At 40.6% G+C, this 14,298-nt stretch overlaps 1 protein-coding gene across 1 annotated transcript in view; it reads left to right on the forward strand.

Annotated features, from left to right (window-relative positions):
• smad6b (SMAD family member 6b) overlaps positions 1–13,818 on the forward strand; it is a 28,431-nt gene extending 14,613 nt beyond the window's left edge. Inside the window, exon 4 of the mRNA XM_079874076.1 lies at positions 12,707–13,818. Coding sequence (XP_079730202.1) covers positions 12,707–13,248 — 542 coding nt within the window. The 3' untranslated portion in view covers positions 13,249–13,818. The remainder of the gene's footprint in view (positions 1–12,706) is intronic.
• Positions 13,819–14,298: the final 480 nt, after the last annotated feature.

Here is a 14,298-nt window from a genome sequence, read left to right on the forward strand (position 1 = left end):
ACACTAAGTTGATCCGCACTAACTGGATGTATTTGCTCTGTGTCCAGAGTTTGGTCTCTCTTTCTAAATTCAATTACAGCCCTCAATGGGGAGTTCATGCCATACCTCAGTGGCCCTTATTGAGGACTTTGAAAGCCCACAGTAAACAAGCCTATTAACTTCTGCTTATTGTGGGATATTTCATGGATTTTGAGCTACGGTTGTCACGGTACCAAAATTTCAGTAGTCAGTACCAATACCATTTCGGTAAAATTTCGGTACCAGAGCAAATCCTGTTGAATTAAGTAGTAAAATGTCCCATTTTGTCTTGTCCATTGGTTATCACTGTCAATCAAAACAAAGTTTCCGATTCAGTCACTCATTCAAATACGGTTATCAATCCAGAAACTTTGTGGTGTACTTATCAGCATGAAAAACTAAACTTGTATTCAGATTTTGAATTGGCAATAAACAGAAAGCAAGAGAAGAGCCCACCCTTTATAATCACTTAGGCTGTCAATTTCTAAAGGTCAAAGCCCAAGCCCTGGAGCCTTAAACTGTCTCTCCATTCATGTTGACAAGCCAGAAACCTCAAAAACTATTTGAAGTGCTCACCTGTGCATTTTTAATAGGGGAACATAAACAGTTTGCTTTGTTTTAGAAAGCAGCTGCGTAGCTTTCCCGCATGTGTGTGGCTTCAAGCTTTTGTGATTGAAACAGAAGGCGAAGACGGCACGGCTGTCAGGATGCATTGACTTGAGTGTTTATGATCCATTGGGCCGATCAATAGCATGCCATCATCTGAGCTGAGTATGTGTCCATCACCTTGCAGATGAGCTGTATCCAAATACACAGCTTTCGCTCTAAATTAACCTGAGATCAAGAACTGTCTCAAAACCACTGGCCTGACTCCATACTCTGAAACCGTACCTGCTGTGTAACGCTCAGCTGCCAGAGCCCATTTTCCATTAATGTATGGCAAATATCTTTTATGACAGGGATATTTGCGGTAATCAAAATCTGGTTATCTGATAAGTTACACTTAATAGATTATAATCACTTGAATAATAGAGAGTCTGTATTTTCATACCTGTTTTCCTTCAATAACAATAAGGATTGCTCCGGAACCAGTGGGAGAGAGTTTTTGGTTAGTTGACATTATTTGGCCTGTTGGAACACTGCTGTGTAGTCAATATGTTTGAGATTAATTTATCATGCATATGTGTTTTTATGTCTTGCAACCTATACATTAGTTTTAAAAGTCTCCAAATGACTGATTTTGATAGTCTTTGCAGCATCAGTTAGAATGGGTTGAATATCATAAATCATTGCATGCCAGTTTCTTCTAATTATAGTGCATTCATTTAAGATGTTGTTGCTAAAAACAAAGTTAAAATTGTTGTAATTAGTTATTTTTTTATAAGGGGTTGATTTTTAGAGGGTGGTGTAAAAGGTCTGGCAAGATTGTAGGTTCAAAAGCTGGAGTGTCCCCATAAGAAGTATACTATGTAATTTGCTTTGGATTTAAGTTTTGACTAACAACTGACAGATGAGTGATTAGTGAAAGGGTTTCATAATTCATCAGATCTTTATGGCTTAAAGGGTTAGTTTACCCAAAAATGAAAATTCTGTCATTAATTACTCACCGTCATGTCGTTCCAAACCTTTAAGACTTTCGTTCATCTTCGTAACATAAATGATGTCCCTTTTTGATGAAATCTGAGAGCTTTATGTCCCTCCATTGACTTTTTTTTAAAGAGATCATAAAACTAATTCATATGAATCGAACGGTTTAGTCCCAATTTTCTGAAGAGATTCCATCGCTTTATATGATAAACAGATTTAATTTAGTCTTTTATTCACATTTAAACATTGATCGGCAAACATAAACAGAAGATAAACCGAACCTACTTGATGTGTGAGAACAAATCTCATTGGTTCTTGCGGAAGCTCAAACGTGCTGCGTAACACGAGAACGAACCTCATTGGTTCTCGAAACGTAAAGCAAACATGCTTGAGCTTCTGCTTACCACAACTGATGTGTGAGTTGATGAATGTTTATATGTGAATAAAAGCCTAAATTCAACCTGTTCATCATATAAAGCTCTTCAGAAAATTTGGACTAGAGTTTTACAATCTCTTTATGAAGTTTTTGAAGCGTCTAAGTGGTAGTTGCATAGCTGTCAACGGAGCGACAGCTCCAAAACTCTTAGATTTCATCAAAAAGATCTTCATTTGTGTTCCGAAGATGAATGAAAGTCTTACGGGTTTGGAATGACATGAGGGTGAGTAATTTATTGCAGAATTTTTATCCCTTTAAGTAATACATATTTTCATGGCTTCTTGGATTTTGTGCAGAATCACCTTTAATCTGCTTTATTGCACCTAGAATGTGGTAAACATTCCCATACAAACACAAACTAATAATCTATCCAACACTCTCCTATAGAAGAAGCAGCAGTGTGATGTTGCGAGCAAGCTGTAGAAGCCAAGGTCTGTATTTCTGGGAGTTTGTCCTTCACACTGCCCCGTCTGTTCTCATGGTAAAGGAATTCGGTTTGGAACCCCCAGTCCTGGCTAAGTCTCACCCGTGGAGATCAGTACACAGATCTGTGGGTCTTTGCACCGTTTGACTCGGCTGTGGAAATCATTGCTGAGGCCCAGCAATCTGACCTGGGGAGACCGCATATTCGTTCATTTGTTGCTCTGGGCTCAGATGGCCCATGTGTTGAAATGTCAACACTAGTGAGTGTTAAGGAATCCGGAGAGGCAGGGCAGCAGCGATACTCAGTGAATCTGACTAGCTAAGCTCTGCTTTATATGGGTCTGAGGTGTGAATCTTGGACACATTTGACCAAGTCGTCATTAACGCTATAGAGCCATAGCGAAGGGATTAAAATATATGCTCGCCATTTGCAGTGCAATCCGCTTGCAGTCTGTAATTCTAGGCTGTGAATTCTGTTTATTTGCATTGTAATAAATTCAAAACATATTGAGATTGCATAGTCCTTTCTTGGCCTAATTAAGGGCTGCACAAGTTATGTAATAAGGAATAATAATTATGGTTTCTGCATTGAATCATGAAAAATGTTAATTACAGCAATTCATTTTTATCTCGTCCTGCTGTGTCATAGTCTATTTGCATGTTAACCTGCATTGTAACCAATCACAGACAAGTAAATGCTTAAATGCAGTGACTAATTATTATTTATTTGAAATGTAGATTTGAAAAGTAGATTTGCAGATTTGATCTGGACAAAATAATACGTCATGCATTGCCCTACACAAAATTTTAATAAAAATTATATTAAGCTAAATTAATAATCATGATTTCAATACTAAGTAATCGACAATTGTGAATTTTGTCAGTTGTGCAGCCCAATGTGAATGTTTTTTTTTTTTTTAACTGTTTGTCACCCTTATAGATCCCATTTATAAATATGTATGTATATATATATATACACAAAGGACATATTTGAATGTTGTTTTATCTCTTGGCTCGATGAGCAGTTTTAATTTCAATGTTGATGTATTTCCTGTATAAACAGGAAGTTCACCAATTAGCTTTAGTTATGTCAGACATGAACCATGATTTTGCTCCCTGTTGGCGGTTGCAGGTGGTATTAAAGGAAAGCACATTGTCATTCTAGAGAGCATTTAATTGGGCAAAAATCTGTGTAGTGCAAAATGAGTCAGTATTTTCGGTCTGTTTTCCTGAAAGGAAAAACAACTTGTTGTATTTTAAATATGTATATCTACTAAAAGTTAAATTAGCACTTGCATACAGATGACCTCAAAGCAGCCCCAAAACGGTCATGGTGTCTTTAATCCAATAGTTTCCTTTCCTTTCAGAGAAATGGTATAGAAAGTTGTGCACTCTGCATGATTACATTGATTTTTTTCCGCCTTTTTAGATATGTTGTCTGACCACTTTATAGCCCAGCAATGGAAACAAGGAGCCTGAGAAAATAGTAAAGACTCTAAAATTAATGAAGTGAAGGAAAGAAAAGGAGAACGGGTCAAAGAGAAAGAAACCCATCTGTGTGAGAGTGCCGCCCCAGTTAGTGTGTCTGGCTGATAAAGCAGTCTTTGATGGCAGAGATAGCACAGACGCCAGCCTAAATGTGGCCCGTTAGTGTGTTGTAAGTCGCCCTGTAGTGATAGTTGTCTAAAAAATCAGAGCCGTACCAAAGAGAGGCGAGAGGGAGGAAAGTATTCCTGCATTGTTTGTTATGTTTCACTTTTTCCCCTGGTCCAGGCAACCGTAATTCCAGCTTCCCTCTCTGACCCCAGTGAGAAGAAGAATGCCCAGGCCTGTCAAGAGTGGTGTCAAAAGATGAATTCTGTCCACCATAAAACTTCACTGTTCTGTTTCTCCTGCTCACATAAACACTCTCTTGTCTTTCTCCCCCTCTGCCTGTCAGCGCAGTGGTACAGTCTAATAGCTGGAGGGAATCTAATCCTTGGCACAGGATAAGAGACTCAGACAGACTCCCCCTCCATTCCCTCCCTCTCCATCTCTCTCTCTCTCTCTCTCTCTCGCTCAGTTCAGTTCAATTCAAGAAAGCTTCACTGCCATGAATGTTAGGATCACATAATTTCCAAAGCAACAGTCTCTCTCTCTCTCTCTCTCTCTCTCTCTCTCTCTCTCTCTCTCTCTCTCTCTCTCTCTCTCTCTCTCTCTCTCTCTCTCTCTCTCTGTCCTGTCTCTCCGTTTCCCTCTCTGGTTAAAGGGTCTGGCAGGAGTGCTGTGGAGGAATGAGTTCATCTTTTCAGAATTCCCTGGATTAGAGGGGATGAAAAAGACAGGGATGTGGGCCTGTAGTTTGGTGGGAAGAGATGACAAGCTGCTGTTTTTCCTCTCGGTCTTTCTCTCGCTCTGGATCTGCCCAGAGCTCTATGGACGTGTGTTTACCCCGAGGCGGTTCTTTTCTTGCCTTTTCTCTTCCCTGCATGGTTTTTTTAAAAGCATTAGTGGATAATCACATAGTATCACCATTGAAATCAACCCCCTTTTTTGTACTTAGAGTTAATTACCTCCAACTCACCCCAAATGATGTTTTTTTGTGTGTGTGTGTGTGTGGTGTGGTGTGGTGTGGAGGGTGGGTGTGTTAGCAGATCCTGCAAATCGCTTTTTCTGCCTTTTTCTTTTAGTTGTTCCACCTCAAATGGAGTCTCGCTCCTGTGCATCTGCAAAAATGTAACGCGAGACATTGTTTGAAATACAATATGATCAGTGTATGGTCCACATTTTTTCATACATAATTCATATTCCTTCATTCCTGTTGTTTTTGCTTATAATGTGCCGCCTAAGGTCTAAACACAATGGGACGAATACATGAAACAGTTTAGCACGCTCTACTACTTGTTCACCATGCACCTACAATCTAGTTTAACCAGGTGCTAGCACATTTAATTATTTAATATACTTAATTATTTCATATTTTTAATACTTAATTTATAATATTTTTACAGTAATAATTTTTTTAACATTGTAAAAATAATAGCTAGTAAAAATAACTAGCTTGCAGCAGAGGGCCTACGCAAGTCGACTTACGCCAAAATGACGCGATGTAGGAGTAGCGTGAGCTTTGATGCCTCTCGCGGTTCAAACAAATAGGGATGTGCAACAAACTCAAGCTCCTCTTATTTCGAAATCCTATGACATTCCTCTTTAAAAATGCTCATTTTAGACTTCTAATTCCTGACCGGTGTTTTGTTTTGCTCTATCCTCTGCACTTCCTCGTTCATCAATGCGTCATGCATTTTGTCAGAGCAGAGGTCACTCTTTCGCCGTAAATCGATGTGTGCGGCCGTCTGTCGGAAGCTAGTTAATTTAGTTTATAAAGTTTTAAATGTGGATATTTTTCTTACACAAACGCATCGCTTCGCTTCAGAAGGCCTTTATTAACCTCCCGGAGCCATGTGGAGTACGTTTATGATGGATGGATGCACTTTTTTGGGCTTCAAAATTCCGTCCTCCATTCACTGCCATTATAAAGCTTGAAAAAAGCTTTTGTACATCTCCGATTGTATTCGTCTGGCAGAAGAATGTCATATTCACCTAGGATTGCTTGAGGGTGAGTAAATCATGGGGTAATTTTCATTTTTGGGTGAACTATCCCTTTAACATTTTGAACAGTAGAGGAACAGGACTTAAAAAACATATTTTAAAACCAATATTTAGCCACTTTCAAAGCCATTGTAAAATAGTTAATATACACATGACTGCGCATCAGTCGTTTTCTTGCACGATCGCTTGGCAACCGTAAACAACTAAACTCCGCCTAACATTGTACCTAACAACACCCCTTATTAATAAGTTATTCTTCGTCTTGACTTGTCTGGGACACATCCCACTCTGTGTTTTTGCATTACTCCACGTTTCCTTGTTGCACGTGTAAATAACGTAAAGCAGTCCTGCCCGCTCATTGCCGCACACTTTATATACCACAATACCGTCCAGTCCAACACAGAGTTTTTTTCTTTAATGCGAACGTGGCCGTCTGGCCTGAGAACGGACTGTGAATTGCATGTTTACTTTACTGTTCGAGTAGCACGTCCACCAGAGCATTATATACAAGCTCTGAATTTCAAAGGAAATACCTCTGTGGCTGTCTAGCTGAGCGTGTGTGCGTGTTTTGTTCGTTTCAAGGGCTGGTATTTGTCTGAAAACAAAATGGAGACTAAATAAAAGACTTTAGCCTTCTGACAAAGTAACCTTTAGTCTCATAGCCTTCTTAAGCTCTCGCTTTGTAAGTCAACAAGGCCCTCGCTGTTGTTTGATCTCGGCTGGACATGTTTGCTTTCCTTTGAGCAATTTACTACTCTAATATAATTTTTTCCTCAAGCAACTGTCAGGTTTTCGACAAATTTTCCACTTGTGGGCTGTGTGCAGAATAATACACACTCTTGAACTGTCAATAGAAGTAGTCGTATTGTTTTCATCCATGTCGTTTTCATGTGTTACAGCACACGAGCAGCATGACAGCGTGTTTGTGAATCTTTGTGTTTTTTCAGTCGTTCCAGCTGAGCTCGGGAAGGGGTCAGACGCCACCATCCCCTCGGAGCCGATGACAGCCTTAGAGATTGACACTGGCGGAGACAGTTTTGAGAATATAATAACAATAATAACACACTCTACCTTTCTAATGGATAAACCGAGCTGTTGAAAGGTGCTGGGGTTAAATGAACGCAGAGCGGCGTAATTGCTCCCAGCTTTTGTCTTCCACCCCTAGTAAAATGCACGTGCGTCGAAATAGAGAGAAAAACTGAAGAGTTCTGAGGTGTTCTCACTTAAGCTAGCACTTAGTCTGCCATTATTATTTGTACTCAAAGTGATGGACCCACAGTGCTTAAGTGTTGTTAACTAAACCGTTGCTGAGTCATTAAGGTACATGAGTTAAGATGTCCACCGCCTTTGAACTAACACCTACTTGCTGCAGTGAATGCAGCCTAAATTAGGTTTATTATACCAAAGTACCGTCATTGGCTGCGATTAGAGCCGCGGTGTCGTCTGTCTGTCTGTCTGTCTTTCCTGGTCTGTGTAAGACTGTATTTCCAGCTCTGGCGACTTGTCAGAGGCTCTTCACTGACTCATGAGTGAGGCCTTCAGGGAAGGGGAGACAGGAACTCTTGTATCCTGCTTGTTGTGCGCTTGCTGATATGCATTTTCCAGCTTCTACCTGAACACATGCACGCACACACAAACACTATCACGCGGTGCAATCATTTAAAGGTAGGGTAGGCAATTTTCGAAGTGGCTAGCAATAGCAAGTTAGCTTTGAAAGCACAAGCTCCCACCCTCCATTCAGAGCACTCTACAAAGCCATGCCTTCTTCAAAGCACAGCAGAGTTTGCAAAGCATCGCGAGACAAGAGACGGCGTTAAACTACCTCATGTCTCAAAGCACGTAACATTACAATAATAATGAACATAAACAACTTAAACAGCACTGACCTGTACCACCTGACTGCTGCAGATTCATTTCAGCGTTGATAGCGTTGACTTTGAAACGCATAAAATCGAGTCACAAACTGCTTCTATCTCTTCGAAATTACAGTAGTTGTGGATTGAACGCAGCGTAAGCTCGTTGTTTTGGTTCAGGTGGAACTGTAAAAGGCGGCTGCTGTTTCCGTGCTCGGACGATGACTGACGTCTGTCTAACTCTGCATAGCATGAGACACCGAATGACGTGTGATGTTTGCGCGAACAGGATGGACGGAGGTATGGAAATACATACGTTGACAGGCAGATAAGATCGAATATCATTGCATTCAGACCGAATATATATATATACACCACATCATTGCATTCGACAAAATATATATAGTACATATAAATACATTTAGACCACTTAACTTAGTGATCACTATCAGGATGTGAAGAGACTTTCAACCAGCATAACAAAAATAAAATTCTGGACCAAATCACCTACCCTGCCTTTAACTTTCTATCAAGGGCCGAATTTGTTTCTTGAGTTTAATTATGATTTATACTAAAAATGCCAGTTGAGTTAAAAAAAACGTTATTAAAAAATAAATGACTTAGTTTTAGCTTAAATAACATTTTTATAATGTTTAGATATTACTTTTTACCACCCTGCTCCAAAAAACAGCTTGACCACCTTGAGCTGGTATGAACTCTGGTAGGTCATTTGTTGCTGGTATACCAGCTTAGACCAACTAGAAACCAGCTACCATGTTGCAAAGCTATCTTAGGCTGGATATTTCTGCAGGGAGTGTTAAGGAAGAGTAAATCTGAAAAACAAAGCGATGGCACTGTTTGGTTTTGAGTTCTTAGATTCTAATGAGTTTGCCCGATTTGTTCTCTTCCTTCCCCGTCTCCTTTCCCACTGACACACACTCACACGGCACCGCTCAGGCGAGAACAGCCAAAACACACACTCCTCTCTCAAACACAAACATTGGCTGATATTCTCTTCAGCTCTAATATACTTAAAACACATGAACACACATGCACAACACCCTCAGGAAAAGGGCCGGTCTCTCGGCTGAGCATTGTTCGCTCCCAAGCTAAACATTAAATAGATTATTAACCTTTAATCTTTGCACCTCTGTTTAAACCCACATAGCAAGCAGTTCAGTCTCAACCACCCCCCTTTCTCTCTCGCTCACATAAAAACGGGGGACGGGGGGGGGGGGGGGGCATTAATCATATCATAGCACTTTAGCATTAGTTGTAATGTTTTGCATCTAATGGATTTGGGTATAAGTTCGAATTCAGCCCTCATTAGGCTGCATAGCTGGAAACATGTCTTCCTGCATCTTTTCCGTTAACTTAACATAGAGCTACTGACTACTGACCATACACTCACCTAAAGGATTATTAGGAACACCTGTTCAATTTCTCATTAATGCAATTATCTAATCAACCAATCACATGGCAGTTGCTTCAATGCATTTAGGGGTGTGGTCCTGGTCAAGACAATCTCCTGAACTCCAAACTGAATGTCAGAATGGGAAAGAAAGGTGATTTAAGCAATTCTGAGCGTGGCATGGTTGTTGGTGGCAGACGGGCCGGTCTGAGTATTTCACAATCTGCTCAGTTACTGGGATTTTCACGCACAACCATTTCTAGGGTTTACAAAGAATGGTGTGAAAAGGGAAAAACATCCAGTATGCGGCAGTCCTGTGGGCGAAAATGCCTTGTTGATGCTAGAGGTCAGAGGAGAATGGGCCGACTGATTCAAGCTGATAGAAGAGCAACTTTGACTGAAATAACCACTCGTTACAACCGAGGTATGCAGCAAAGCATTTGTGAAGCCACAACACGCACAACCTTGAGGCGGATGGGCTACAACAGCAGAAGACCCCACCGGGTACCACTCATCTCCACTACAAATAGGAAAAAGAGGCTATAATTTGCACGAGCTCACCAAAATTGGACAGTTGAAGACTGGAAAAATGTTGCCTGGTCTGATGAGTCTCGATTTCTGTTGAGACATTCAGATGGTAGAGTCAGAATTTGGCGTAAACAGAATGAGAACGTGGATCCATCATGCCACAGTTACCACTGTGCAGGCTGGTGGTGGTGGTGTAATGGTGTGGGGGATGTTTTCTTGGCACACTTTAGGCCCCTTAGTGCCAATTGGGCATCGTTTAAATGCCACGGCCTACCTGAGCATTGTTTCTGACCATGTCCATCCCTTTATGACCACCATGTACCCATCCTCTGATGGCTACTTCCAGCAGGATAATGCACCATGTCACAAAGCTCGAATCATTTCAAATTGGTTTCTTGAACATGACAATGAGTTCACTGTATTAAAATGGCCCCCACAGTCACCAGATCTCAACCCAATAGAGCATCTTTGGGATGTGGTGGAACGGGAGCTTCGTGCCCTGGATGTGCATCCCACAAATCTCCATCAACTGCAAGATGCTATCCTATCAATATGGGCCAACATTTCTAAAGAATGCTTTCAGCACCTTGTTGAATCAATGCCACGTAGAATTAAGGCAGTTCTGAAGGCGAAAGGGGGTCAAACACAGTATTAGTATGGTGTTCCTAATAATCCTTTAGGGGAGTGTAGATACTTTATAGAGAAAAATCTACAAAGCAAGATCTGCACAATTATTTTGAATTAGTTACAATATTCTTCATGATGTGTTTTTAGATGTCAAGGCCTGTGCAATGGTTTCATTAGACCATTCAGGAAGCAAAACCAACCTTGCAAGCTCAGAGGATGTAAGGAGTTCTGTAATTTTAACACGTAGGGGCCCAATGTGAGGGGCCATTTAAGTAAGAGTGTGTGTAAAGAGAAGTCGGTCCTGATTCCTCACATCCAAACAGTCGTGCTTGAATAGACAGCAGTTCTCGTGCATTTAATTTGGAGGTTTGTTCGTGTGCGTCTGTGTGTGCTTGCATTGATTGTCTTATTTGATTTATGGGGTCAATTATCGGGCCTCTACTACATCAGATCTTGGCACTGGTTAAAGGGGTGGTTTACCCAACAATGAGCATTCTCTCATTGTTTATTCACCTTTATGTGGTTTCAAAATCAATGCTGTTATGTTATTTTTCAACAGAACACAAAATGAGAGTTTTGAAGAAGAATCTTTATGTACCTCTTCTCCATAAAACAACCGAATACATTTATATTGACCCTACAGACAGTATACAGTATACACTATATTCTAAGTCATACAATAGCTCTATTTGAGGAACAGACCTAAATTTATGTCATTATTCACTAATTCAGGCTTTCCATTTAGTCAACAGGCACACAAGAAACAATGTTTCATGTTATCGACATCTAACCAGCGGCTAGTGATGCAGTGGTGATTTTTTATTCGGGTACAATGAAGTTTACCTAAAAAATGAAATAACCTGTTAAACATAAAAGTATAATGCAATCATGTAAGACATTTCTCCTTATGTAGAATCTTTTTGGCATAAAGTTTTCTTTAAAATTGAGTCAATAAACCTAGGGTTCTATAGAACCTCACTGAACATTTTTTTTTCTAAAGGTCCTTACACACTGAACCCGACATGGCTTTTATGACATGGCAAGAAATTCGGATTGGGTTCAAATTTCTATGTCTTTCGCATATGTGGCAAGCATTTTAAGAGGTGTTTTGACAATTCAGAGCCACTGAATACTGAATACGAAAAAACGCATACGAAAATTTCGGAGTCAGTGTGCAAGGACCTAAAGAGTGTAGTTTTGTGACTTTTTTTTTTTTTTATTAGTGTGTGATTTTTGGTCATTGTCAACCGTCGCATAAAGGTTCTTAAACTTACAGCATGCAGGTTTGGAATGACATACGTGAACTAGTCCTTTAATGACCCGAGCATTTGTTCGCCCCTGGGAGTCGCAGCAAGTGAATGAAAAGGAACCATAGATCTGGCCCTTGAAATATCCCTGCCAATAGCTTCTCAAGAGCAAAATAATGGCATCACTCAATGTGCAAGTTAATCTGAGCTGATAGCGTGAAGCCTGAGGGGTCAGGAGGTCACAGACTTGCACTAAGTTGTCAGGGAGCTGAAAGCTGTCCCCAAGCCCACAGCGGGAGCTGGCAGGGAGGAGACGCTCCCTTTCCATCCAAGCCATCATCACCATCACCCACTCACAGGAATGTGGAAGAAAATAGAGACGGGGGAGGGAGTTGTTGCCGGATATGAGCTCACAACTTTTTCCAAATCCCCCCCTTCCACAAATACTTTCTCCCCGGATCAAGAAAGAGCGGGCAGAAATATACAGAATGCGTGCCGCGTGGAAACGTTTAAGTGTGTGTGTGGCTGAGATATAAACTCGGGGTTTGGCAGCATATGCAAACTCCCAAGCCATAAAAGTGAATGGAGGGCTTGGAGGATTTTAGTTGTTCTGTATAATGTGTGAATTGCAGGTATGCTTTTTTTTTTTTTTTTTTTTGGGAGAGTATAAGATTCAATTGGAATTTTATAATGTCAAATAATATATATGTATATATCATTTTTTTTTTTTACTTGTTTTGGGACTGTTTTTTTATACTATTTCTCACCTTCAACTTTTCTTTTGCCCATAATTTACTAGGATATAACTTTAATGAATTAAGTTTTGAAGTAGTGCCCTCTTGAGGCAACACATAACAGTGCAGCATTCAACTCCACATAATATCACCTTCTCTAACCGTCTTTCTGGCCAGCACATGTTTTCATTTTGTTTGCATTATAATGTCATGGGAAAGCTTAATGACAGACCCATTGTCTTTTCTTGTTTCAGATGCCAGTCTGTCACCTGATGCCCCCAAACAGAGTCATTGGTGTAACGTGGCGTACTGGGAGCATCGGACGCGGGTGGGCCGCCTCTATACGGTGTACCAGCCAGCTGTCAGCATTTTCTATGACCTACCTCAAGGCACGGGCTTCTGCCTCGGCCAGCTGAGCCTGGACCAGCGCAGCAGCACCGTGCAACGGACGCGCGGCAAGATCGGATACGGCTTGCTCCTCAGCAAAGAGCCGGACGGAGTCTGGGCCTACAACCGCAGCCAGCACCCCATTTTTGTCAACTCGCCTACCTTGGACGTACCGGGGAGCCGTAGCTTGGTGGTGCGCAAGGTGATGCCTGGTTACTCCATCAAAGTGTTCGACTACGAACGCTCATCCATGCTCAGGCAAGGGGCCGAGTCCGAGCTGCTAGATGGACCGTATGACCCGAACAGTGTGCGCATCAGCTTTGCGAAGGGCTGGGGCCCTTGTTACTCCCGCCAGTTCATCACTTCCTGCCCGTGCTGGCTCGAGATCCTCCTCAACAACCACAGATAACACACACACACACACACATGGACTTGATCGTGCTGAGAGACTTTCGGACTCCACAAACTATCCCAAATATCATCTACTTAGATTTAATATAAAGTTTTATATATTATATGAAATATATATTATACTTGTAAATACTGGAGTCATTTTTACGATGTAATTATTTATGTATGGTGCAATGTGTACATGGACAAGAGGAAAAAACGGGAAATGCACTTTGGCTTATATATTATATATATAAATATCTATAAAGATACAGAATCTTTCAATACCAATTTGAAAAATTATACAGCAAAAATAGGAAGAGCCTGGTTTTGGTGTATAGTTTTCATATACTATTAATATCCAGATGAAAAGCTAACACCATTCACACATTGATAATAAAGTATTCGCATAATATCGTTTTGCTTTTTGTCTCATCTGCGATTTTTTCACCCATAAACAATACTCGATTCTAAATGATTCTTTTACATGAAATACAAGACAATGTGAGTGAGTACTGTACGCTCTTAAAAATAAAGGTTCCAAAAGGTGGCTTTTACAGCTATACCATTTTGGGTTCCCCAAAGAACCTTTGAGTTGAGCATTTCTTAAAATAACTGTTTTCTAAAGAACCATTTCCACTATAAATAACCTTTTTTGCAATGTAAAGGTTCCAGGGATGTTCTAGGTTCTTCATGGAGCCATAGATGCCAATATAGAATCTTTATTTTTAAGAGTGTAAACTACCATTTAAAACTGATAATAGGCTTTGTGCTTCATTTATCATATCCTCAGTTATAATTTGCACTGTGTCCTAACCAGATGCTACTTTGTGCCATCATTCTGTCCACCGTGAAATCTGATTGGCTGAGAATCCTGCTCCTCATAACAGTACATTAAACATTAATAATCTCCTGATCGCGCCTGGTTAGGAAGTGGTGTTGTGCACGACCTGCTGTTGAAATAAACTTTCATCACTGTTGGGTGAAAAGTAATACACACTTTTTAAAGTGAATTTTCAAACTGGGGCTTTGCGCATTGGCTGTCATTCTATAAACTGTTCAAACCTCT

The sequence above is a fragment of the Squalius cephalus genome, assembly GCF_949319135.1.
Source record: "Squalius cephalus genome assembly, chromosome: 6".
Taxonomy (NCBI): domain Eukaryota; kingdom Metazoa; phylum Chordata; class Actinopteri; order Cypriniformes; family Leuciscidae; genus Squalius; species Squalius cephalus.